Source organism: Mustela putorius, unplaced genomic scaffold, assembly GCF_011764305.1.
Source record: "Mustela putorius furo isolate JIRA1106 unplaced genomic scaffold, ASM1176430v1.1 tig00000407_pilon_pilon_pilon, whole genome shotgun sequence".
Classification (NCBI taxonomy): domain Eukaryota; kingdom Metazoa; phylum Chordata; class Mammalia; order Carnivora; family Mustelidae; genus Mustela; species Mustela putorius.
This window is the reverse complement of record NW_025421373.1, coordinates 7827160-7852693: the sequence shown is the minus strand read 5'-3', so window position 1 is coordinate 7852693 and position 25534 is coordinate 7827160. Positions and strand designations below refer to the sequence as shown.

Genomic DNA, 25534 nt, shown 5'->3' with positions numbered 1-25534 from the left:
TGAGGAATGGCTGGGTTGAGTGTTTGCTGTCTCAGCTGCACCTTTGTCCTGGCTACTTTTTTGTCACTACCAGTCTTCAAGCCTGTGAAGCCTTTTAAATTACCAATACTTAGCATTTTGCAGGTGGAAAGCCAGATCTGGGGAAAAGTAACCCCTCTGTCCTGGGAGGTCATGAACCCTTTGCTCCAGCCATGCCGGAACTGTCTGGAAAGGAAAAGACAAGGATCCCTTCATGATCCACCTCCTGATCTGAACACTATTCCAACGGATGGACTGGATCTGTTTATTTTTTTTTTTAACTCCTTCATCTATTTAACTTAAAAAAGTTATCAAATATAAGTGCACAGTTTATAGTTTTCACGAACTGAAAATACCCACATAACTAACATCCAGATCAAGACCCAGAACTTGCCCAGCCCTCTAGAAGCCTTCCTGTGCCTTTGCTCTCCCCTGATTACTACCAGAATGGATCCCTTTTGCCCATCTGGTACTTTGTAAAATGCAATAACTCAGTATACACTCCTTTGTACCTGGCTTTTCTCCCTCAGTTTCACACTGGTGAGATTCATCCATAACATTTCCTGTGGTTGGAGATGATTCTCTGCTGGAGAGAAGCCCATCAGGTGAATGCTGTGGTGCACATTTGGGGTGGGGTGTGTGTGTGTGTGTGTGTGTGTGATACACATACACAGGCATTGCTGGGTTGTACAGTATGTCTATAGTCAACTTTCACTGATCCTACAGTTTGACCAAATGGGTTGTCCCAGTTTGGTGATGGGGGTTCCATTTACTCTCCACCCAGCTTTCGTCTCCCTAGCATCTAGGCTAGGATGACAGCCTGTGCACGGACTAAGCACGTACAACAGGGAACATGCAATTCTGCTTCAAACAGGCAGGTGTAGCTTCTTTTCAAAGTAGGGCTAGGATTGTTCCCGCTCACCTCAGCTGCTCGCCGTCTGGCTGATGACTTCAGTCATCAAGTTCCTCATGATAGAAACACAGATCAGATCCTTGGTTCTGGTTTTCCTTAGACCGTTGACCATCCTGCTGAACATCTTTTTATTCATGGTTGCTGTCAAAAGACTAAATCTCCATGACCTGTTTATGACAGGAAGGGTAGGAGGCCTGGAAATGCCTATTCCTGAATCCAGGAAAAATACTTAGACTGGAGTTGGAAGAGAAAACTACTTTCTGGAATTGGCAATCATATTTTGGGGAATGAGGAGAGTATTAAGAGCCTGTTTAAGAAGCTTGATACATTGGTACCAGAAATCTCTTTCATTCTCACTGAAGAATTCATTTTAATCCCACCATCCAATTGCATAAGAGTTGCTCACAATTTTAGAAGTCTCTGGATAACTTCTACTTTGCGTATTTGTTTGGATGGTTTTACAAGCAGTGTATTTTCTTGTGGAATGTTTGGCAGACATTTTTAATAAAGATTTTGGACTTGAGGTTGTGGATACAGATGGATAAAATTAGACACATGGGGGGGTAAAACCATAGAAAACACCAATAAGTGCCATTTTAAAGTTAAACGAGATATAAAAGAATGTTTGACTTTTTGTGTCCCCCACCCAATATTTCTCTTTAACTTGTATTTTTTTATAATTGTTTAACAGGATTTTTTCCCCTTTTTGTTGGGTTTTGGGCAAAAGACAAAAAAAAAATTGCCTTCATCTTACATAGTAACTTCTCTGCTTTTGAGAGAACTAGTAAAATAGCTGCTTTTCATGGTACGTGTTACTTATAAGTTAACTTAATTCCAGCATGTAAGGGTGACCAAAGCCAGTGGCTGCCTATTAAGGAGTCCTGTGGGTAGGATGTTTGGCTCGAAGGGCTCTTAGATGTCGTTTTGCATGAGGGACCTGCTTCAGACCCAGAAGCTGACAGTGCTGCGAAGCCACGGCAGTTACCCCATTCTCCTCACACAGCCGCGCCGCCGGGCTTCTCACTCCCTGGTCAGAAGAGCGAGCTAATCACATACCCAACTATTTTGTAGCTAGATTTCTAGAAATGTAATTGCTAGGTCAGAGAGTAAGTATATTTAAGGATGTTAGAGATACTGCCAAATCGTGGTCCAGGAGGGCCGCCTCACTTTTCACTTGGTCCAGACTGTATGAGAATGTATGTCTTTCTCATCACCTCCCCCCAAAAGTGTCACAAAACAAATTCCCCTTGGCATCCCTTGAGAGCCTCCTTTTACCTCCCTCCTTTGCATTTCTGCAGCATCCATCGATCTCTTCTTTATGGCTCCTATTTTGCCCATTTTCGCAGCTTCCTTACCTACCCACCTCCTTCATCCACCTGCTCAGTCCATTTACCTTCCTACCTAAGAATGAACACCCAAGTGGACTGCGAGAATTGTTAAACTCTCATCTGGGGATTTGGAGTTATGTATAATTTTGATTTCATAATGACTTACTACATCGATAAATTGGGTAAGTTGAGGAAAGCCTGTATAATGATGACGATATCAAGATTGGGACCATTACACTCTTCACAGTGACCGTGATCTTTCCCTTGGTCCAGGCTGCCCCATGAGGGAGGAGGGTGTTCATGAGACACGGTGGGTGTGGAGAGCCAAACTGCCTGTGTTTGAATCCCTGCTCTGCCTCTTATTGTCTCTGTGACATCTGGTAAGGGACTTAAGTCATCTCTAAATGGGGGTAATAGTTGTATTTACCTCTGGGGGGTGTAGATACTTAACATATGCAAAGCAGTTCAGATAGGATCTCATGCAGGACTATTGTTATTTGTTTGGGACCATTATTAGTTCATTGTCTCCCTTTCTTCAACTCACTTAACTATTCCTACTATTCCTGGACAAGAAGATGAAGAGTCCCTCTGAGTAAAACCCGCCAAACTTTGGATGCACAGCAAGGCAGTTTACTTGATACAACTGGGCTCTTCTGTCTGAAAAAATAGGCAAAGTGGTACTAAAAGAAAGTAGCAAGGGAGGGGTGCAAATTTTATTTTATCTGTTTAAAAATATTGCCTGTGCCAGCCTCAGTTTTTCACCTATCTGATGGACGCTGCAGCTGGCCTAACATGGATGCTTCTTTTTTTCTCTTCTTGGCTCACCTGAGAAGCCTTCAGCAAGGAGAGAGAAGCCATGAATTGTGTGCATGCCCCTAGATTTTCCCCTTCCTAAACCAGAAAAATAAAGATTCTGTTGGGCAAGCTCAGTGACTATCTTCTGAGTAGGGCTTAGTTTTGCTAGACTAGTGTTGGTGAGGCACTTATACTGGAGAGTTACGAGGACAGCAAAAGTGGAGGAGAGAATCTGAAACCCTTGGGCTTGGGTTGGAGGAGGAAGTTCTGGGGATAATTTCGGAGGGATGGTGTTTAAGAGGTTAATGGTCACTGTGATGATTCATCCTGGCTAGTAAATCACTCAAGTTATTTTATGTTTATTTTGTTTGTGGCTAAATTGTGTTCCTTGGTTCATATCAAAATATAATTTTCAATGAATAAAACAAACATAGCTCTGATCCAAATTCTGGTGAGTGTGTGCCAAGTTTTAACTGGCACAGGAATGAGAGGACCAGCAGGTGACAAAGCTGATTCGTAGAACATGGAAAACTAACCTATAAGCAGCCAGTAAAGGGAAAACAAAAAGAACACTTCAATAAAGAAGAAAACGCAATCAAATTCCTGATTTAGATAAACAACTGGTCGTTTCCTCCATAGGCCAATAAAACCATAACCTCCGGGTTAACTTATCTACTGGGCAAAAAGCATTTGTAGTTTGTAAGTTTTCTGCAAATTAACATCTATCTTTACAGAGTTGTAAATGCCTGGGTCCTTATCAGTAGTAAATAGGAAGTCAAAGTCACATCCCTGAACCTGGAGAGTCCAATGAACCTTGGGTGGGCTCCTTAGACAACTTCCTGCGTGATAACAACCATCGCCCGTTATCGTCTCGCTTTTCTTCCAAGATTTGGGTATTTTTTCTTATTAGTCCCCTGTGTGGTCTTGTACAGTCTCCTAAGATTGTCTTTGATCACAAGAGAAAGCTGGTCTCATCGTGGTTTTGTCCTGTGCCAGGCTTCGTTTACAGAGAAGCCACATACATACCACAAGCACACACCCTCCCCCACCCCCCGCCCCCGCCCCAACCAGTTCAGCCAGCACGTGTACAGCGAAGCAGCTGCAGAAGCCAGAGAAATCAGTGGCTTTGGTCTGGAAACTTCATAAAAAATCTAGGATTGCATCTCAGTTAACCTCTATTATTCCGGAGATCACCACCCCACATGTTTCTTTTAATTCTCCTCAGAAGTTTACTTATTCCAAAGCTAGAGAAACAAAATGAAGAACTTCACCTCCATCCAGATTGTATCTGCAGTGCCTACAACTGCACGTGAAATCCACCCTCCCCCCCCCCACCGTCCACAGGCTGCTCAAAGTGCTAAGCCTCCTTATTGTCCGTGAGCCTGGGACCCAATACGCTACAGAACAGATACATGCCAGTTGCTGATGGTGGTGTTTTTAAATTTTATTTATTTGAGAGAGAGAGAGAGAGCAGAGAGGGAGAAGCAGACTCCCCACTGAGCTTGGGCCCCGATGTGGGGCTCAATCCCAGAACCCTGAGATCGTGACCTGAGCTGAAGGCAGACACCTAACTGACTGAGCCACCCAGGCGCCCCTCCAGGAATGGTTTTGTAGGTGTTAGTTCTAATATGAAACTCAGCCTTTGTTGCTTAATAGTGAGCTTGTCGTACTGGATGAAATGAGAATTAACGCAGGTATGACACTCCAGGTGTGGCCTGAGTTCAGGAATCAGTGTGTTCTATTATACCTCCACAAAAGGAAAAGACAGATTTTTATCACAGCTCCTCGGATAACTGTCTTGCCACAAGAGTGTTATGGCATTGGTATCAAGGTAAAAAGTGGGTTGTTGGCATTTTTGTCATGTAACAAGTGCCAAAGATGATTCGACTTTAAAAAACACTTTGGCAAGGACATTTTTCTTTCTTTCTTTTTTTTTTTTTTTCCTCCGAATTTAGGGTCTTAGTTTGAAAGGGCAGCATTAAAAAGAGATGTCAGAGGAGAGCAGGTTCTTATTCAAACAGAAGCCTAACTGCCAAGCAGTGGGTGAAGGGCTTTGCCTCATAACCTGTTTACCAGAACAGTAATCCAATATTCAGTACCAACAGTAAACAGTAAGTACGTCAAGAACGACCTAAGGAGCTTCAGGCCTCTCAGCCCTCTCTTCTTTGTTTTTTAAAATCAAGTGTCTACCGAGTCAGTGCCCAACACAGAAAGTATTCTGGGGAGAAGCAAAATCTCTGTTATCTGGACAAATGACGCAGAAGATAAAGAACTCCCCTTGCTAAAAGCAGCCTGAATACTCTAGGGCCAATTTGTCATTTTAATGGAAAGAAAACCACACTCTAAGTTTGGATTAATATCATATTTGATAGCAAAAAATACGTGAGCATTTTTTTAATGAAAATTGAGCCAGCTCTGTCAACATTTGTGACAGGTTTCTTCTTTGCAGCCTTCAGTTTGTAGGTTTTATAAACAAAGGCACATAAAGCTCCCTTTTCATTAAACCCTGTATATCCTGTTCCCACCCAGGTTTTGGCATTTGCCAATCTTCTCCCCCCCCCCGCCCCGCCCCACCAATCTAGTATAGTCAGGTGTTTCACTGTGATACTGAGTTACTTTCTTTTTTCATTGATAAAGAAAAACACATCTGATGATTTTTTACCCACCCAGCCACCCACACATTTTTATACTCACATTTGTTGGGCACTGTTTTTCTTGGTGTATCTCAAATATTCATTTATAATTTTTAACTGAAGTTACTAATTTCTATTTCAGAGTGAAAACTGGGAGGTCATATTTAAGAACCATCTGTTACAGATGAGCCCCTTCAACATGAGCAAAGTTCTTGAACACAAATAACACAACCTACCACTCTCCCTTTTATATGCACATGCCAGTAGCTTGTGGCTTCAGCTCCACAACTGGGTCACAAATGCCGATATAGACACAGATACGTATCAGACGCACTCACCCACCAACCCACTGCTGTCCGGAGTTAAAAAAAAAAAAAGAACTCTTACAAGTCAACAGACACTGAGACTAGATAGATAGCTACATTTTATAAAGGTCTTTCCCCAGAAATAGATATGGACCATTACTTTATCAGAAATTCAGATACAAATAAGTAGTATCACCATCAAGCTCCCAATCTGGTCTCCGCCTTGAGGACAGGTGTCCAACCAAGTCAACCATGCTGCCACCTGGCGAAGGAGATCAGTGTCAAGGTGGATCTTTCAGGCTCTCACTCTGAATAATGGTAACCAGAGCAACTAGGCCTTAACTTTGTTGTTGTTGTTTTTCAGGTCTCATAATTAGTTTTGCTTCTCTTGAGCACTGGATTTTTGTCATATCAGCATTTGTCCGACTTGAACAACTGATCATGTTTCTCTTTTTTTAGTGACAGCTGGAACTGTAGCTAAGTTTGTAGACCAACCAAAGCCAAAAAGATAGAAGATAATAACCAGTTTGTTAATTAGTGTCATTCTTTTTATTTTTTTCTTTTTAAATTAATTTATTTATTTTCAGAAAAAACAGTATTCATTATTTTTGCACCACACCCAGTGCTCCATGCAATCCGTGCCCTCTGTAATACCCACCACCTGGTACCCCAACCTCCCACCCCCCTGTCACTTCAAACCCCTCAGATTGTTTTTCAGTGTCATTATTTTTCACTCCATTTTACCTTCCCCTCTTATTCTTTTTTTTTGGGGGGGGGCTATTGTCTGACTTAAGTTAACTGGGTGATAACTAAAGAGTGTCTACCTTCAGGAGCCATGTTAACCCCTTTGTGAAATAAAGCAGGGTGTGTATAGATATTAATTGAAGACCCGTTCTGGGTACATCCAGTTTGTGATGCCCTTTCGTAGTTTTGAATATCAAAAGTGCTTTAGAATGAATCAGAAAAAGATGTTCTGGCTTTAAATCTGTGCTTTCGAAAAGCTCTTTGTAAGAACTAATAAGGACATTATTTTGTAGGTTGTGGGCTTCTGCTGACTCTGGCTTCTGCTGGCTTCCCTAGAACTCGGCTTCTCAGCAATGAGCCGAGGGACACAGCCATCTACATCTTGATAAGACAATGTGTGCTAAGTGCAGCTCCATGATTGGCCCTTTTGATAATACTGACTTTTCCCTTTGTTGCGTTTTATGCTATGAATCAAACTCTAAGATCTGTGTGGGAAGCATCTCCTTAGTTTCAGAAACATCAAATTCAGGGCTTTAAGGCCCCAGATTACAGACCTTCCCCATGTACAAATCCAGTGTGGAATTTAGGGTATTTGACTAGTGTTTGTTCAAAATCAAGATGGGGATCTCTACCAAGTTCCGAATTTATTTTAAAATGAGGCCAAACTACATGAAGTCTAGCCAGACCCCTGTGTTCTGCTGTGACCTGAACTGCCGTTGGGTCCAGGCCACGGTCCAGCCAGTGGTCCACAGGCAACTCTGCAGTCCCCAGACCAGATGTTGGGTTGGGGGAGCCAAAGCCCCAGTGAGCCGCAGGAGGAGATGAGTTTATCTCATTTGGATCCGTCTCTCTGTACAAGAGGAGCTCCCAGTAGGCTCAAAAGGAATGAGGTTTCAGTCAAGAGGCCAAACTAGTTTGTCTTTGCTGGTTTATTACATGAGTAGTCATAGCGTGTCTGCTTCACTGATCTTGGACTTGGCTCTCTGTCCTTTACCTTGTTAAGCCTCACAGACCCTTTTGTTACCTGTGGCACCCCTAAGACCTATGGCAAATTTCACTCACCTTCATACTCTGCTGAATCCATGCCCCTTTGAGCTGCAGACTTGTCCCACACCGGCAAGAGGCAGATCTACTCCAAAGATGGGGGTTCCGTGACTTCATTTTTGCAACCTGCTTTTCTTTCTGCATGCAGTTCTTTTCTGTCCCCCTTCACCTTTGTCTGTATGTGAGGCTTACCTTTGAAGAGCACTGGACAGCTTAACTCTGGCTTCATACATGTGTCTGAGCGATATGTTAAGACCTGCTCTTACCATCCAAAGCCCCGAGGCTGCCTTTGCTATTAATTGACGATGACTCGATTTTTGCAGCCAGTTTTTTTTTATCGAATTAATTCTTAACAGTAATAGTTAACATTTATTAAATTTCTTACAGTGTGTCTGCAACTGTTAGAGGTGTTTTCTGCGTCAGCTCATTTAATGCTCGTAATAATTCCGTCAGATAAATTCTAGTATATTCCATTTCTAGATGAGGAAACTAAGGCCGAGGGAAGTAACTCACAGTCAGTTCGGAGCTCCTAGGAAGCAGTGCTGATTTGGCCTTGAGACCCTGCACCTAAACATCATTCTGACCTCAGGAGGAAGATTAAGATACAGACCTCGGCTCTGCCTGTATGCTTGGGGCCCTCTGTCTCTCCAGGCTCCGTTCTGTTCTCTGTAGGGAGTAGTAATCATACCTGGGTTTCAGAGATAACTAGCACTGCAGTTGTCACCCTATAGACACGGTCAGCGAGGAGAGTGGCCGGGCACGGGGAAGGGGGAGGCCATCATGATTGTCACCTGAGGGGTCTGGCATTTTGTCTCTGTAGCACGGTGTTCCCTTGTGTGTCTGTTGACCTGCTCTGTTCTCTCTGAGAGCGGTGAGGGGCTGTGGTGTTCGGGCCATGCAGTGTGTTTGGAAGGGCTCCAGACTCTGTTTGTGTAGCCTGGACCCCGGGTCCCTGAGGCCTGGCCGTCCCAGCTGCAACTCTGCAAGGGCTTTAATTGAGAATTTCCTGAGCCACTTGTGTGACTGATCCAAAGAATGTCACATGTGTTTCAAAATAATAATTAGAAAGAAAGCACAAACAGCAAGTCGGCTGTACAAATTGTACGGTATCTAACAATGGGGCCAGGTTACCAATGGCTGTCACCCCTGGCAGGAATCAGGAATAATGTGCCTTGGAAAGTTCCATGTTAATTTGGATGGAGAAGGTGGGGTGGGTCTAGAAGTGGGGGATGGTTCAGGCAATAATCTGAGTAGGGCAAGTGACGTACTTACTGGGCTGGGATTTGGATGTGAAGGACATCATCTGGGTCCTGAGTTGGGGATAAAGTCCCTGCCTTTCAATGTGGTTTCTGCCTTCAAAGCTCTTCTTTGGAGATTGCTGTTAATGTATAAACACTCAAATAAATCCGAAATTACAAGTGTGATCAGTACTTGAAGAGGGAATATGTCATGGGAGGAGAGCCCTGCATCTGTGAGAGATTGATTCTAGGTAAGGAGGTTGGGTAAAGGCCTATGAGGAAGGGACTTTTGAGTTGAGATCTGAAGGAGGACAGGGGACAGGGGGATGCAGGAGGAAGGAAAGAGAGTGACAGGCAGAACAAACAGCATCCAGATGTGGAAGCCCTAATGAGGGACACAGCAGGACACATTCGAGAATCAGGGTGAGGCTGTTGGGCATGGAGTTCTGAGAAGGAGGGGCTCCATGAGGGGGTGGGCTGGAGAATGAGGGAAGCAGGAGAAAAGAGAGAGGAGGTGGTGTCAGAAGAAGGGAAGTGCATGGATTCAGGGAGAGAGTTCCCATTTACATCTTTCCGAAATATCATATTCCAAGGTCTGTGGAGGACACAACCCTGAAGTAGATGGTGTTGTTGGTCTTTACAGATGGAAGACTCAAGTCCTTTGCCAACATCATTGAAAACCCAGAGGTTCCACCTTATTGGTTGTAGTGACTCAACACCAAAACCCCCAACTTCTCCAGATTCAGGAGTACTGTGAGAAGGTCCTTGGGAAACTCTGATTTCAGTAGAAAAGTATAGTTGGTTCATAAAAGAAAACAGCTCTTACCTAGGAAGGTTTGGGGAGACTGAGGTAAAAAATAGACTCAGTGTCATTTGCCACTTGGCACTTCCAGAACAGTTTTTGTATAGGGTGAGTTCACTCGAAGCTTTCTTGTCCAGAACCATTAGCCGCTGAAGGGTTTGGGCAAACTCCACCCTCTGTTTGACTTACACTCTCACCTGTGTCCCCCTGTGTCTTCAGCATTTAAAATCACAGAAGATGATAAAAGTATTCAATAGAGGACTCAGATGGGAACAAGGATTTCTTTGATGATTGAGAAGGCACGTATAGATCTTCACAGACTTTATCGCCATCAAGGCCATATAACACTATAGCAAAAGAGAGTATCCTATAGGGAAGCTAGGCTGCCTCTAGGACCAGTGCTGGAAGCTACTTTATATAGATTATTGATATCAGTGCCTTTATTACTCAGAGTGCCTGAAGGGATAATGAAGTCCTAGATGTGTCTTAGATGGAACTTTGTGCTCGTCACGTTTCTGTGAACAAAGTCATTTAGTGTAGCATTAATGACACTTCTTCTGTGGAATAGGTTATGGGAGACTTTAATCTGTTCTTAGCCATCTGTGTATACCCAGAAAATCCATTGGATCTGGCACATGAACTACACTATGCTTTAAGTTGACAGTGACAGGGAACCTGAAAAAGAAAAATGGCAGAGACATTTGGGGCTTTGTGGCTTTGGGAGTTTTTCCAGCTTCATTTCAAATGGCTTCAGACAGACTACGGGGAAAGGTATTGTGCCTCTGTTTGGGTGGTGTGTATCTTCAAATTTTATCCCCAGAAATTAAGTCTCCAGTTGGCAAAGGACCTGCAAGACAGGAGTCCTTGTCCCAATTGCCAACTCTGAATATGGTTACTAGAAGGCCAAGTCTGTGGATTTGCTCCCAATTTATATGGCAGTCTCAAAGCACCTTTTGCCATGGCCTGGATACGCTCTTTAATTTTGTTTAATCTTACTTTATATTTTGAACATATAAAATATGAGGAGAGCGCCTCAGTAATTCTAGATGTCCATATTCAGATAACTTCTTAACTCAGATCTGCTCCCAAGGACTGTGCTGGGACAGGTGGGGTGGTTACCCCTCCCTTTTGAGTTTCAAGGGAAGCTCAAAGGAAAGAAGAAGACACTGGCTTGTTTGGTCCATAATGCATGTAGACGTAGCACACTGGGTCACCCTTAATAAAAGGAGTAACCAGGCAGCCAGGGGTTTTGCCCCTTGAGGAAAACCAGAAGGGGATGGAGGTTCTAAATGTGGTTGGATGTTGGGAAGCAAAATCTGGAGAAATTCCCCTAGCAAGTGACAGCTCAGCTAGACCTTTTTGTAGGCTCACTGTATCTGATTTACTTTGTCTTACTTGTTTGTATTTACTTATGCATACCTCTCTAATCTCCATTCCTGGAATTATATCATGCATGCTGTTATTGCTATGGACAATTTCCCTTTCCCTACCCTACCCCTAGCAAGAGGGAGTGGTGGTGAGTCATCGACTAGGACTAAGAATTGGGAGATTTAAGTTTAGTTTTTGCTTTTGCTATTGCTGTGTGAGCTCAGACAAAGAATTTTTTTTCTTTTTATATTCTATCATTTTTTAATTTATTCGTTTGAATGCTTATATAAAAAGGCACTTATCTATTATTTGGTTACCTAGTAGTTCAGTTTATCTAGGAAAGGCAAGATAAATGCTTGATTCTTTACTGTAATCTACCAGTTTTCAGAAAGTTTAATTTAAATAATTGTAGATTCACATACAGATGTAAGATACAATGGAAAAAGATCCTACCTACCCTCCACCCACCTTATCCCAGTGGTAACATCTTACCAAACAATAGTATGCTATCATACTATTGATATCACAAGCAGGCCATTGACACGGACATTACCCAGTGATTTTACTTAGATTTTCCCAACATCCTTGTACTCGAGTGTATGGATTGGGGTACATTGTGAAACGACACAGTTTTGCGACACCTGTGGTTTCCTGCATCTGCTGACATAGCTGGGATACTGATTAGTTCCTTCCCCACGAGAATCCCTCATGTTGCTCTTTGCCCTGTTGCTCCCCATTCTTCATTCTTAAACCTTGGGCAACCACCAAGCTGTTGTAACATTTTCTAAAATTGTTTTCATTTTGAAATGTCCTGTACATGGAATGATACAGTATATAGCCTTCTGGGACTGGCTGTTTTCACTCAGCAACATTCCCCAGACATCCCTCTACTTTGTTGTGTATTTCAGTGGTTTGCCCCTTTTAGTACCCTGTAGTGTTCTGTGATACATATGCACCATAGTTGGCTTAACCATTCACTTATGAAAGAACGGCTGGACTGTGTCTAGTTATGGGTTATTAGAAAGAAAGTTTCACTAAACATTGTGTACTGGTTTCGGGGTGAATGTAAATTCTCATTTCTCTAGGGTAATTGCCCAAGAGTACAGTTGCTGGTCATGTGATAATGGCCTGGGTAGTTCTATTGCGTGGCTGTACCATTTTACACTCTTATCAGCTGTGGATAAGTGATCCGTTTGCTCCATATCCGATATCGCAATAATGATACTGTCATTATTTTTAAGTTTAGCATTCTTGATAGATACGTAGTGATATCTCCTTGTAGTGATAGCTCATTAATTTTCATTTCCCTAATAAGTAATGTTGGACATCTTTTCATGTGCTTTTTTGACATCTGTATATTTTTTTCAGTGAAATGTTTGTTTCTATCTTTTGCTCATTTTTTTTAAGATTTTATTTATTTATTTGACAGACAGAGACCACAAGTAGGTAGAGAGGCAGGCAGAGAGAGAGAGAGGAGGAAGCAGACTCCCTGCTGAGCAGAGAGCCCGATGCGGGGCTCGATCCCAGGACCCTGAGACCATGACCTGAACCGAAAGCGGAGGCTTTAACCCACTGAGCCACCCCGGTGCCCCTCTTTTGCTCATTTTTAATTTGATTTTTTTGGGTTACCATTGAGTTTTGAGAATTCCGTATATATTCTTGATAACTAGGCTTTTGTTACATATGTGTTTGCATATATTTCTTGCCAGTCTGCAGCTGGTTTTCCCATCCTCTTCACATTTTTTAACACCGTTTTGTTGAGACATAATTCAAATACATATAATTGACCCATTTAAAGTGTACAATTCATTGGCTTTTCGTATATGCACAGAGTGGTTCAACTATCACCACAGTCAACTTCGGAACATTTTTGTCACCCCAAAGTGAAGCTCTGTACTTCGCATTGTCTTTTCCAGAACACAAGTTTTAATTTTGTTGAGGTTTGATTCATCAGTTTATCCTTGATGGATGGTCTAAGAACACTTTGCTTATCCTAGATCTCAAAGATTTCCTCCTATTTTTAAAAATAATTTTACAGTTTTACATTTTATGATTAAATCCATCACTCATATGTTTTTATTATGTTCATGCATTTTAAAGTAATTTTTATATAAGAAGGAAAGCTTAGGTCAAGGTTTTCGTTTGTTTGTTTTGCCTATGGATGTCTAATTTTTCCAGCGTCTCCTCCATTAAATTGCTTTGCACCTTTGCCAGAAGTCACTTAGGTATCTTCATGTGGGTATGCCTTTGGGTTCTCTATTCTGCTCCCTTGATCTGTATGTTTATGCCTCCTAATTTAAGGCTTTTTAAATGTAATTGGTGTATCTGGAAAACAGGGTTAGTAATAGCTGCTGTCCTACTGCTAGGTTATCAAGAGAGGCAACTATGATGGTATAAGGTACATGTTCTTATTGGAAAGAACGAGTTTCACTCATTCCTCTGAAATTCTTTAAGCTTGCCTAGTTGGCATCACTCAGTTTTCATATTCATATGCTGGGAATCATGGTGACTTAACCACTCAGCTGCAGACATGGGAAAGGTTCACCTTTGGAGTCTTTGCAGCAAAATCAACATTTTGCTTCCATCTGTAACATTTTTACAGGCTCTCTGAGTTCACCCTGCCAGCCCGTGTGTTGGTTTAGAAATACAACCTCATTTTTTTTTTTTAAAGATTTTGTTTATTTATTTGACAGACAGATTACATGTAGGCAGAGAGGCAGGCAGAGAGAGAGAAGCAGGCTCCCTGCTGAGCATAGAGCCTGATGCGGGGCTCGATCCCAGGACCCTGAGATCATGACCTGAGCCGAAGGCAGCGGCTTAACCCACTGAGCCACCCAGGCACCCCCCAACCTCATTTTAATAAGCAACACATACCACGAAGGAGAGCTAATGTCCCCTACTCACTTGGCAAATTAAAATAGTTTAAGATTAGGCAGTTTGGAATTGTCCAGGCCATTGTGAAATTTTGAAAAGTTTCATTCTCTCTGCACCTTTGTCCATCCTGATCACCCCATCTGCTCTCCTGTCTCCAACATCTAGTTACATTCTACCCACCCTGAAAATCTACCTTCTCCCTCCAGAAGGACGACTGTTCCATCTGCTCACCAAACAGAGATCACCTCAGTGGAAGTAAAGTTAATTTTATTCATTTCTATCATCTCAGAGCCCATCTGGGGACTGGAAAATACAGCTGCTTATCGAATCCAGCTTTCCTTGGTCTCTTTCTCCCTCCAAAGGCTTATCTGCACTCTGATAAGCTTTTAATCATTTATTGTTTATATGATTGTTTCTGGCTGATGGTTTTTTTTCCTTCTCTATTAAATGAGAGAACATCTTGAGCTCAAGAACTATAGTTTCTACTTTATCTTTCCACAGATAGGCTAGTGGAGGCCTGACAGGTTTTGAATACACGCACGATATCTTGTGCCTGATGAAATATCACAGTTAAGTGTGCGCCATTCCTGACTTACCATGGTTCAGCTTACAGTTTTTTGACTTTATGATAGTGTGAATGCAGAGTGCATTCACTAGAAACCGTACTTCAAGTATTGAGTTTTGATCTTTTCCTGGGCTAAGATTCTCTGCCTCTGTCTCTATTTGTCTCAATATGGGGGACATTAGGGAGGCAAAGCTCCCAGTCAGCCACACCGTCGTGAGGGAAACAAGGGATACACCGACAAGCTTCTGTTCCCGTGCAACTACGCTGTTCTTCACTTTCAGTACATTATTCAATAAAATTACATGAGCTAGTCAATGCTTTATTCTAGAATAGACTTTGTGTTAGATGATTTGGCCGAGCTGTAGGTTTGCATAAGTGCTCTGAGCATGTTTAAGGTAGGTGAGGCTAAGCCATGATGTTTACTAAACTAGGTGTAGCAAATATATTTTAGACTAAATGATTTTTGCAACTCACAGTGGGTTTATGGGGACATCACCCCATTGCGTGCCAAGCAATATCTGTATACATATTGAATTTACTACCCCATCTTTGAGAAGAGAATATTCTAGAGTTTCTCTTTGTAAAGCTGGGAGGCCCAAAGCAACATCCGAGAGAGGAGTTATGTTTGGTAGATGCACGACAGTCACCGTCCTGGACCAACAAGGAGTTAGGTGGAGGATTAGAGAGGGAAAATCATGTGCTTGAAAGATAGTCCAACAAAGCCAGAAGATCTATGAGGACACATGTCAGGTTGACAGTATAGCCAGAAAGAGCTGTCTAGAAAACAGCCTCAAGAGGGCAGAAGTGGGCAGAGGCATAAAGGTTCAGCCAAGACCAGCTTGTCTGGCGTTGATAGATGACTGTAGCCCTAGGACAGGGGGACAGAGTCACAAGGGGCAGGAACAGCCCAGGTGCAGTCAGGAGTCCTGGAAAGGTTCAGGGAAAACTTTTAATCTATGTTACTGCCAAACTGTGTTTCACTGTAATGTGCTAGAGAATGGGATTTTTGGCCAACTAAAATGTGAGTTTACTTAGAAATGTCTTACTTTGACAGCTCTGCGTGTTGAAATGTTAACGCCTGAATAAGCACACTTCAGTGATTGTGAAACAGTGATTGGTGAGTGAGTCTCCTTAGGGACCTAAAGGTCACTCTGGGGCTGGCTGACGTAGTGACAGAAAGTGTGAGATGTTGAGTTGATCTGTGTTCGCTTCAACATCCACCATCTACCATGAAAGTTACCCATTTTAAAATTTCTTTACATTGTGGTAAAATTGATATAAAATGAAATGTACCATTGTTATTATCAAAGGGTGCATTTCAGGGGCCTCACGTGCACCTGCTTTGTTGCGCGGCCCCAGCCCTCCCTGTCCATCTCCAGAACTGTTTCCATCTTTCTGAACTGAACGTCTCTGCCAGCCAAGCAATAGCTCCTCTTACCACCACCCACCCCGCCCCCGCCCCGGCAGCCCTTGGCAACTGCCATCCTGTTATCTGTCCGTGTGAATCTGACTACTCCAGGTGCCTCAGGTACGTGTAATCATACAGTCTTTGTCTCCTGGTGCCTGGTTATTCCGCTTAGCATAATGTCCCCAAGTTTCATTGATGTAGCAGGTGTCAGGATGCTGAATAACATTCCATCCTACGTAGGTGTATCACCGCATTTTGTTTATCTGCTCATCTCACGAAGGACGGAAAGACACTTTTTATTTTTTTGCAAAGATTTATTTATTTATTTTAAAGAGGGAGCGAGCCTGAGTGGGTGGGGGGAACAGAGGAAGAGAGAGCGAGAGAGAGAGCGAGCGAGAGAGAGAGAGCACAAGAAACTCAAATAGACTGTGCTGAGTTCAGAGCCTGATGTGGGGCTTGATCTCACGACCCTAGAGATCGCCACCTGAGCTGACTGTGCCACCCAGGTGCCCCAGGAAGTCACTTTTTAGAATAAATCTAATAAGTGTTAGTACTATCTGGTTTCTCTCTGTCCCCTTTAAAAAATTGGAAAAAGTAATAGGTAAAATTACTTGCTTCTGAGTGATGCTCCCTTGCTGTTTTGCTCTAGGGTGTGAGGAGCCCAGATATTTTGTAAGGTGAGGGCAGGGATGAGGCAGCCAGGCCGGTTAAAATCATGGCTCTCCCCAGTCGTGAAATTACATAAGCATAACTGAAAACAAGAGGAACTAAGGTTTTCACCTATTAATAAGCATCATATCTTTAGCTGCAAATAAGATGAAGGAAAACAAAATAACACTTGTTACCACTCTGGCCTGTGGCAGGTATGTGCTTGGTGCTCCCACCACATCATAAGGTACTTCTTCCTTATAGCAATTCTGTGAGGCAGACTTTAGACAAATAATTAGAAGACCCTGGATTAATAACCAAGTATCTAGAGCTCTAAACAATTCAGTGCAATAAAAATCCAATGTACAACACATATAATTCTCAACTTTGTAGCAGCCAAGAATAATAATAATAAAAAAAAGAAACAGGTAAAGTTAATTTTAATAATTTTCTTAACCCAAGATATCAGAATATTTATTTCTACACAAAATCAATGTAAATTGTTAATGTGATACTTTATTTTTTATACTAATTCTTTGAAATCTAGAGTGTGTTGAATCCAAACTACAGTGAGATACCGCCTCACACCAGTCAGAATGGCTAAAACGAACAGCACCAGAAACAACAGGTGTTGGAGAGCATGCAGAGAAAGGGGAACCCTCTTACACTGTTGGTGGGAATGCAAGCTGGTGTGGCCACTCTGGAAAACAACATGGAGGTTCCTCAGAAAATTAAAAATAGAGCTACCCTACGACCCAGCAATCACACTACTAGGTATTTATCCAAAAGATATAAAAATAGTGATCCAAAGGGGCACGTGTGGCTGGTGGGCTACGAATTGTCCTGGGCTTCCCTGGATCGTAATGTTCTTTCCAGTATCCCAGGAAATGAGTCTGTCTGGCTGAGTTCAGTGTCTCCTTTTGTACTTCATGCATCTCTAGTTCCATGATGGAAATGCTGTTTCCTGTTTTGGAAGCTCTTTGCCACCACATACCTTCATAGAAGAATGGCTGGCTGCTTACCTAGAAGGAGTAATTCCTTTTCTTCCTCCATAATTTTCTATCTTCCCCCATCCTGGTCTCTTTGTCTTCCTTTGGGGAAACAGAAAATGAATGAATAGACGCATTGTGTGAGATCTTGCTTAATAATTGTGTCATTTACTGTGTGATTGCTGTTGCTAGGGATGCATTATAGATGGTTGGGGAGAATAACTTTTGGCTACTTGGTTGGAAGGACAAATATTAATGAGAGAACTGGTGAAAAGACTCAGAAAAATGCTGCTGTTAAATTATAAATTGCGAGGAAAATAAAAGTGAAGGGTCTTTTTTTAAAAAAAATTTTTATTTTTTATAAACATATATTTTTATCCCCAGGGGGGAAGGGTCTTCATCACATTTTTTAAAGTTTATTTTTCCAACTATAAAAGTAACATAGAAAACACAATAAAGCAGATAAAAGAAAAAAATTACCCCAAATTACATTTTCTGTTCTGAACTTCTGAGAAATCTGAGAGCCGAAATGGGAAGACCTTATTACTGTGCGGCTTCCCTCATCTGTTGGAGGCAAGAGAGGACCTTCCTCCAGAATAACATTTCCTTCAGCAAACAAAACTTGCCAGATTTCGATGTGTGCACAATTGTTGTTGACATTCTGGTTTGGGGATTGGGGGTTGGAGGTGGGTAGGTGTGTTGAGAAAAATATAGAAGTTGGAATGAATGAAAGGTGAAGATTAGATTAGACTCACTAGAACCTGAATACTTCTCTTCGTTTTATTTAATGCCCTATGTGACCCTTCAGCCCCACAAATAGATATTAAGTGAAGAAATCCATATACTCGTTCAGACACATACCGCATGTCAGAAGACACCAGGCTCAGTGCTGAGTGTTGAGTTACAGCCCTACTATATTTACAAAATAGTGTATCCAACTTACAAAAATGTTTTTTGTAAAATAGAAAATGTTGCAGAGTGTAGAGTCTCCCTACGTGTTGTAAGAATCTGTTTCCTAGGGGCACCTGGATGGCTCAGTGGGTTAAGCCACTGCCTTCGGCTCAGGTCATGCTCTCAGGGTCCTGGGGTGGAGTCCCACATCGGGCTCTCTGCCTGGCAGAGAGCCTGCTTCTCCTCTCTCTCTGCCTACTTGTGATCTCTCTCTCTCTCTCTCTGTGTCAAATAAATAAAAATCTTTAAAAAAAAGAAGAAAAATCTGTTTCCTAAATAGTCTAAAGTCACTGAAAGCACTAAATACAGCATTTTTCCTTAGCCCTCTCAGATATCACACATTTGACAAAGTAATTCAAGGGAGGGAGAACTCAGGAAACATGAATTATAATCCCAGGGGACATTATATCTGCTGCAGACATGGACCACTTTGCTTTTGTGACAAGTGCCAAAAAGAGAGATTGCAATTTGCTTTTTTCTAGTAGAGGTCGCGATGATATTATCATTGTTATGAATCAAAGGTAGGATTTTAACTATTCTCAAATGTAACAAATAAATGGATTTGCTACTTAATTCTCTTAGCTCAAAGCTCTATGTTTCATTTACTCTCCAGCCTGGGTCATCCTGCTGGTCTGGACTGCATCCCCCTGAGGAGAAAGCCTTTCTTTACAAGGGAGACCTGATCTGTGTCTCAGTCATCTGTGTCACTCAGCAGTTATGAATCCCACACGCTTTCTTTCCCTTCTTCATCCTCCGACAGAAATGTACTAATGCATTTCTCCCAATGAAGATCAGCATGGAAGAGGCAGCTAGGGGCAAAAGACAATGAAAAGAACCAAAAATTTAATAATCAACCAAGCAGAATAATGAGTCCCAGTAAGCTGAGATGTTGGTAGGACTCCAATGACAGCCTTTCCTTAGCTTAAGTCAGGAAATGGTGAATAACTGATGCCTTCACCCAAGGCATCATGAAAGGCGTCTTACACAGCCTCTAGGTCCTCAGTGGTGAGTTCTCCATTTCTGAAAGTGTTTAGGAAGAGTTTATTCCTTCACAGTTACATTTTCATGTTGAATCTAGAATTCCGCCAGCTTATAAATAACTAGCTACCCTACAGTGTAAGCAGGGAATTCAGTATACTCTTTCCAAACACTCTGGATCTTGGGACTTGTAGTTTCAGAGCTCTCATGAATACTTAATGTTCCAGGCTGCATCACTTAGGAAATACAGCTTTTAAGGATTCTTGGCTCAGGAAGGAACTCAGATTAAATGACTGCTGAAGCTTCTTCAGATGATAAGGATCCATCAATCTAAGAGGATCTTATGATTATTGTCGCCCTCGGCCCGCAGTGAGCCTGGTATGGTGTTAATGCTTCATTTCCGTTTATTTAATCAACTTCCTTAGCTTATATACAGCAGGGTGACCAATAAGGGGCCAAGCAATAGGGAGAGCCAATGAGGGTCCTGTTACTATGCTGATTAAATTTGATACAGCCAATAACCATGTCCTCCTTTAGGCGGGCTTCACCAGAAAGTTCATTGTATACTTGCAGCGTATTTTGCTAGCAGTGAGCCAAGCGCCTTCTTGTAATGGCGGGGACTTTCCCGGCGGGAAGCAGTCCCCGACAATTATCTCTCTCTTTTTTCTTTCTTCTTCTTTTTTTTTTTGGAACTACTTCGCTGTGTGTTCTGACCTCACACAGACGGTGAAAGTGAGCAATTGGAAAGGGTTACAGAGCAGACCCGTGTATCCACACTACCTTTTGCCTTCTTGAAGGACATGCAGCTGCCTCTCCAGCTTACACGTTCTCCAGCTGTATGCACGTTTCCTCAGTGGGAGACTACAATGTAGAGTACATGAAAAATGCACGATTTTAGGGCATAGAAAACCTTGGATCTTCTGGACCTTATGGGCTGTGTGACTCTGGGGAAATTATTGAACCAAGCATTTTGAACATAAATTTTCCCATGTGCAAAACAGAGATAGAAGTACATCCCTCATAAACAACTTGGTGTTTTAAAACCTCGTGTTGCTTTGTGCGTAGTAGGCACTGAATAATTTAGAGGAGGAGGAGAAGAAAATGTTTCCAATTTTTATCATAACACCTTTTGATAGTGAGGGACCTGTTTAATGAAATAGGTAATAATTATTTCAAAGAAGTACTTTGAACCTCTCTATAAGGTACAGATTTCCATTATCTTGGTCCTAATCATTCAACTCAGTCCCTTCCTCCATTTCAGACGTGTTTATGAGAACACTGCGTTCCTACATTGTTGAACATAAATTAAACCTACGGCCCTGCATCTTTAAAACATAGGTGGGTAGTACGTGCGAGATACGCAGTGTTAGCCCACTGTCTCCTGTTTAATGTTTAGATGGCCTTGCCACCTCCCAGAAGCCGGAGCGTCAGCGAGAGGAGTGGGAGAGGAGCCAGTGGCCCAGGAGAAGCCTGTCTCGGCGGTCCATTAGCAAAGAGCGCTGGGTGGAGACGCTGGTCGTGGCTGACACGAAGATGATTGAGTATCATGGGAGCGACAGCGTCGAGTCCTACATCCTCACCATCATGAACATGGTAAGTCAGACTGTGGGGTAGGGACACACAGCCGGGGACAGGTGTCACCCTCCCAAAATAAGAGAGACCTGTTTCATTCCTTCCATATATATCTGAACCTATTCCCTGGCCAAGTGAGGAAGGATGGAAATTCAGGACCAATTTGTCCTGTCTCTTAAAAAAGTGTATTCTAGGGAAATTTGGAATTGATCACCCATTTTCTGCTAGGTATTTCTCAAGTGACCCAGCCCTTTTAGTTTGAGTTTATCTCACCACTTTATGTGGGTGCACAGATAAGTAAACTCAGGCAAGGAATTAGAATGTGATTTCCTCAAGTTAGTTAGAATTGGAGTAGAGTTAAGGACCCCTGATTCCAGAACTCCCTTTTGTATTCTTGATGTTTCTGCCTTCCCAGAGAGAGTATTAGTCCTGTCAAGATGGGGAAAGGTATTTTCCTCCAGAACTGATAGTAAAAGAGAGAAAGAACCAGGTCAAGGAAAAAAAGTCGGTCTGTTACCTTAAAAAGGTCGCCTTTCAATATCATAGTGTGGATGGGGCCAGGGGTATCAATCTTTGTCATACTCCCCCCCAGAATTCCTGACCTCTAAGGCGACATTATTTGAAGTGTATCACAATGCTGTTTTCCCCCTCCTCTGGCATTTATCACGTATCTATTTCATGTGAGCTAATGGTTTTCCCTTTCTGACTCTAGGTCACTGGGTTGTTCCATAACCCAAGCATCGGCAATGCCATTCACATTGTGGTGGTTCGGCTCATTCTACTTGAGGAAGAAGAGGTAAGGGGAAGTTTCTCTCCACTCTTCTGACCTATATCCTTATACTCCCTACCTTTTTTTAGGACAGCTCTTGATGGACAAGAAAGGGGACACGAGGAAGCTATTTAGAAGCGCCTTGAGAAGGACAGTGATATTTCTATATTATTTTCTTGGGAATTTTGTGCTGTCAGGTGGGAGATGGAGAACATTTCTGGGAGAGACATCATTGGACTCACCTGGTAGTCGTTTAGTCTAGTAACACACAAATCAGATTGACAGCAGTGGCTTAGAATGTCCACAATGAATAAGACTAAATCATGAAATGGTTGTGTGGTTTCAGTAAAAGTTAAGAGGGACATGGACACGTTGAGCCCTTTATCCTGTTTATTTGCCTCTTGCATATTAATATATACCCCTCAACTCTGGGCTGTCTTGTCTCTCTGTCTCTCTAAGATTACCCTTGGAAATGGCATCTGTTCTCGGAGACTCACATGTCTTCTACGTGGTGAGACTCGGTGGTTACCTCAAACCCAGACCTCTTCCTTACTTTCACTCCAGACTCCCATCCTGTTGCTTCCTTGCCATGTCACCCTGGGTGTGTCGGAGCCCACCCAAACTTGCAAACTCAGTTAGCCCACAGCGGCATTCCTGATGGCTGCCTGTCCAGATCATCTCAATTCTGCCACCACCCAGGCTCCAACCCTCCCTGTTACCCACCTCGGTAACCACATACAGGCCTAGGAGTCATTCTCGAAACCTCCTTTCCTTCTCTTCCACATTCAACAGCAGGGTCTGCAATGCTACCTTCAAGAAGTTCTGGAACATACACGGCCCCCTTCAGCCTCATGGCGTAGGCACTTATGGTTCCCAATGCCCAACACACCCGTCCCTTGGCTCTGCTGATGGCTGGCTTGTTCTCTGGCACCTGTCAGACCAATCTGTTCAAATGCTGCTTCTCCAGAGAAGTCCCAGTGACCATCCAACTCAAAGCCAACCCCACTTGCTGTTCTCCATCACAGAATAAAGTTTTCTTCCTTTATTTGTACTTCTTGCACAGTTCATTGCTCTTCTGTATATTTGTTTACTCTTCTCTTGGCTGTCTTAGCCACCATCACGATGTAAATTCCTTCTTTATTCTTGGCTGTATCCCCAGCACCTCACACAGTGCCTGGGTCATGAATGAATGAAGTGACATTCAATGAAGGCATGAACCCTCCAACCTGGTGAAATGCCTTTGCAATCTACTGACCTTACCCAGCAGTGACACATGTGAAGAATAGCCTCATTCAAGTCTGCCTCCTCAAGAAACCTGAGGTTAGAAGGCTCCAGGCAGGATTTACTGTTTTCTGGCCCTTCATGCTCAGAAGACGGAAAAACAATAATATCCAGACTCTGGATCCATTTTCCTTTTTCTTTCCCTTTCTATGCTCTACTTCCTGAATCACTGAAGGCATACATTGGGTATCTTGGAATACTGACAGGTGTATTATTTTCCTTCCTGTGAACCTTTTGTTATGAAAATTTTTCTAAGACTTAGAAACCAAGCCAGACAAAAGCTATGTATCTTTTCAATGTCTAACATGACCTGTCTGACTCTACGGGAATGCAATTTTGTCTGATTATTACGTGCTATTGAGTGGGTCCTAGACACAGTAAAGTTAGGTATGAACATGCAGAAAACTGACAGGGTACAAATGGTTTTTGTCTAGAAGAGGTAAAAATCATTCGTGTCTAATAGAGAAGATAACTCTGAAGGTTGCAGTTTTATTGGCCTGTTGACTAATTTTGTATCTAATTTAGTAATCTGATTCCAGCATTTTTTCTTTATAGTTTCACCAGCTAAAGTGGCATCACTTTCCTGTATCTGTCTTTAAACCAGCTTGGACATCTTGTCTATCTTCTTATTAATCAGTTAAATACATCCCTAACATGTTCACTGTATATTTTTTTATGAGAATTACATTTTTTTTAGCTTTGTAAAAGTTATACTTTGATACTTTGGAAGACAAATATCCACTATTGTGTAATACTCTCTCCTATATGCATGCTTCACTGCAGAATGTGCAGAAGTTTAGGGTTTTCAGACCAAAAAAAAAAAAAAAAAAAAAAAAAAAAGCCAAGCAAAAACTTTTCCCCTCTGCAGTCCCTGTGGTAGTGCTAGTCAGATGTCAAAGTGTGCCTTCTGTGGATCAGGCCCCTGAGAACTCCGCATCTCTCCCCCCTCAGGGAACAGTGCCACTTGGAGACTGTGGAAGTCTCCTGATCAGATGTGGGGGGCACCAAATATTGGGCGGCCCAGTTGGATGGAGGCCAGCAGTGTGGACAGTGGAAGAATTCACTTGAGACAGAACAAAAAAGATAAAAGTGTACAGAAACTCCTGTCAAGGAGCAGCAGGAAGGACAGCAAGGGAGACACTGTCCACCACGAGACAGTGTGGGGGGCTGTAGTTAAGGAGGAAGCAGAGGAGGAATGGGAACATAAGAAATTTTTCTTTTTTGGTAACCCTGTCTGTGTTCAGTTACCTCTTGGTCAGCTGGGGCTTATGGGTCACCTATTGGGCCTGGCTGTATTTGAGGGATGGGGTGTTGCTGTAGGTTCTCTTACCTTAGGTATGTTTCCATTGTTCAGATTGGTTGCCTAGAAGCAATCTCAACAGAATCCCTTGAAAGAACTTGATTGGCAGCTACCTCTCTGACTCCCTCACAGTAATATTGTTTTTCTTCTTCCTGTTCTCATTTTGCAAGAGGAGAGGCACAAAAAGATTTGCTAAAAAAATGAAAACCATGACTGTCTTCCTTTTACTTGCCAAATCAAATACTTTGATACTTTGGAAGACAAATATCCACTATTGTGTAATAGTCTCTCTTATATGCATGCTTCACTGCAGAATGTGCAGAAGTTTAGGGTTTTCAGACAAAAAAAAAAAGCCAAGGAAAAACCTTTCCCCTCTGCAGTCCCTGTGGTAGTGCTAGTCAGATGTCAAAGTGTGCCTTCTGTGGATCAGGCCCCTGAGAACTCCACATCTCTCCTTCAACCAAGCTCACATAGACTCTCCATGTGATACAAGGTCCATAATTGGACAAGAGAATTGCTGTCTCATCAAAGAGCTACAATTTGCAGTTCTCATTTTCTTGATTCCCAGATCATGACTCAAGCTATTCTTCACGTCCTTGACTAATGAGCAGCCCCAACCACAACGAGCAACTGTGATTCCAGCCCTGACATCAGGGTAGCAGCCAGAGGCAGAAAGTACAGTGTGAAGTACTGGGAGGGACTCCTCCTTTGAGCAAGGGGACCTGATTCTAGTCTCACTTTGCACTCATCCAGAAGATCACTTGGAAGAAGTGACATCATTGCCTCATACACCGTTTTTCTCCATCTGTAATTCAAAAGAGAATTATGGTATATTAACTGTATGTCAAACACTGTGTTGGCTTCTGAGGATACAAATACGAGTATAAGTCTCATTTCCTGATTGTGAGATGCTTCAACTCTGATGCCCAAAAGCACAAAATAGAAAATTTCAAACTGAGTTGTCATGAGTATAATAAATAAATAAATAAATAAATAAGCATCCAGTCTAGG

The 25534-nt window shown here is 42.5% G+C and overlaps 1 protein-coding gene across 4 annotated transcripts in view; it reads left to right on the top strand.

Annotated features, from left to right (window-relative positions):
• Positions 1-25534, top strand: part of ADAMTS12 (ADAM metallopeptidase with thrombospondin type 1 motif 12) — a 290866-nt gene that overhangs the window by 133599 nt on the left and 131733 nt on the right. For all 4 annotated transcript variants that reach the window (XM_004738060.3, XM_004738059.3, XM_045079456.1 and 1 more), the window contains 2 exons: positions 20998-21194; positions 21886-21969. In XM_004738060.3, the coding sequence (XP_004738117.2) occupies positions 20998-21194; positions 21886-21969 (281 nt within the window). The remainder of the gene's footprint in view (positions 1-20997; positions 21195-21885; positions 21970-25534) is intronic.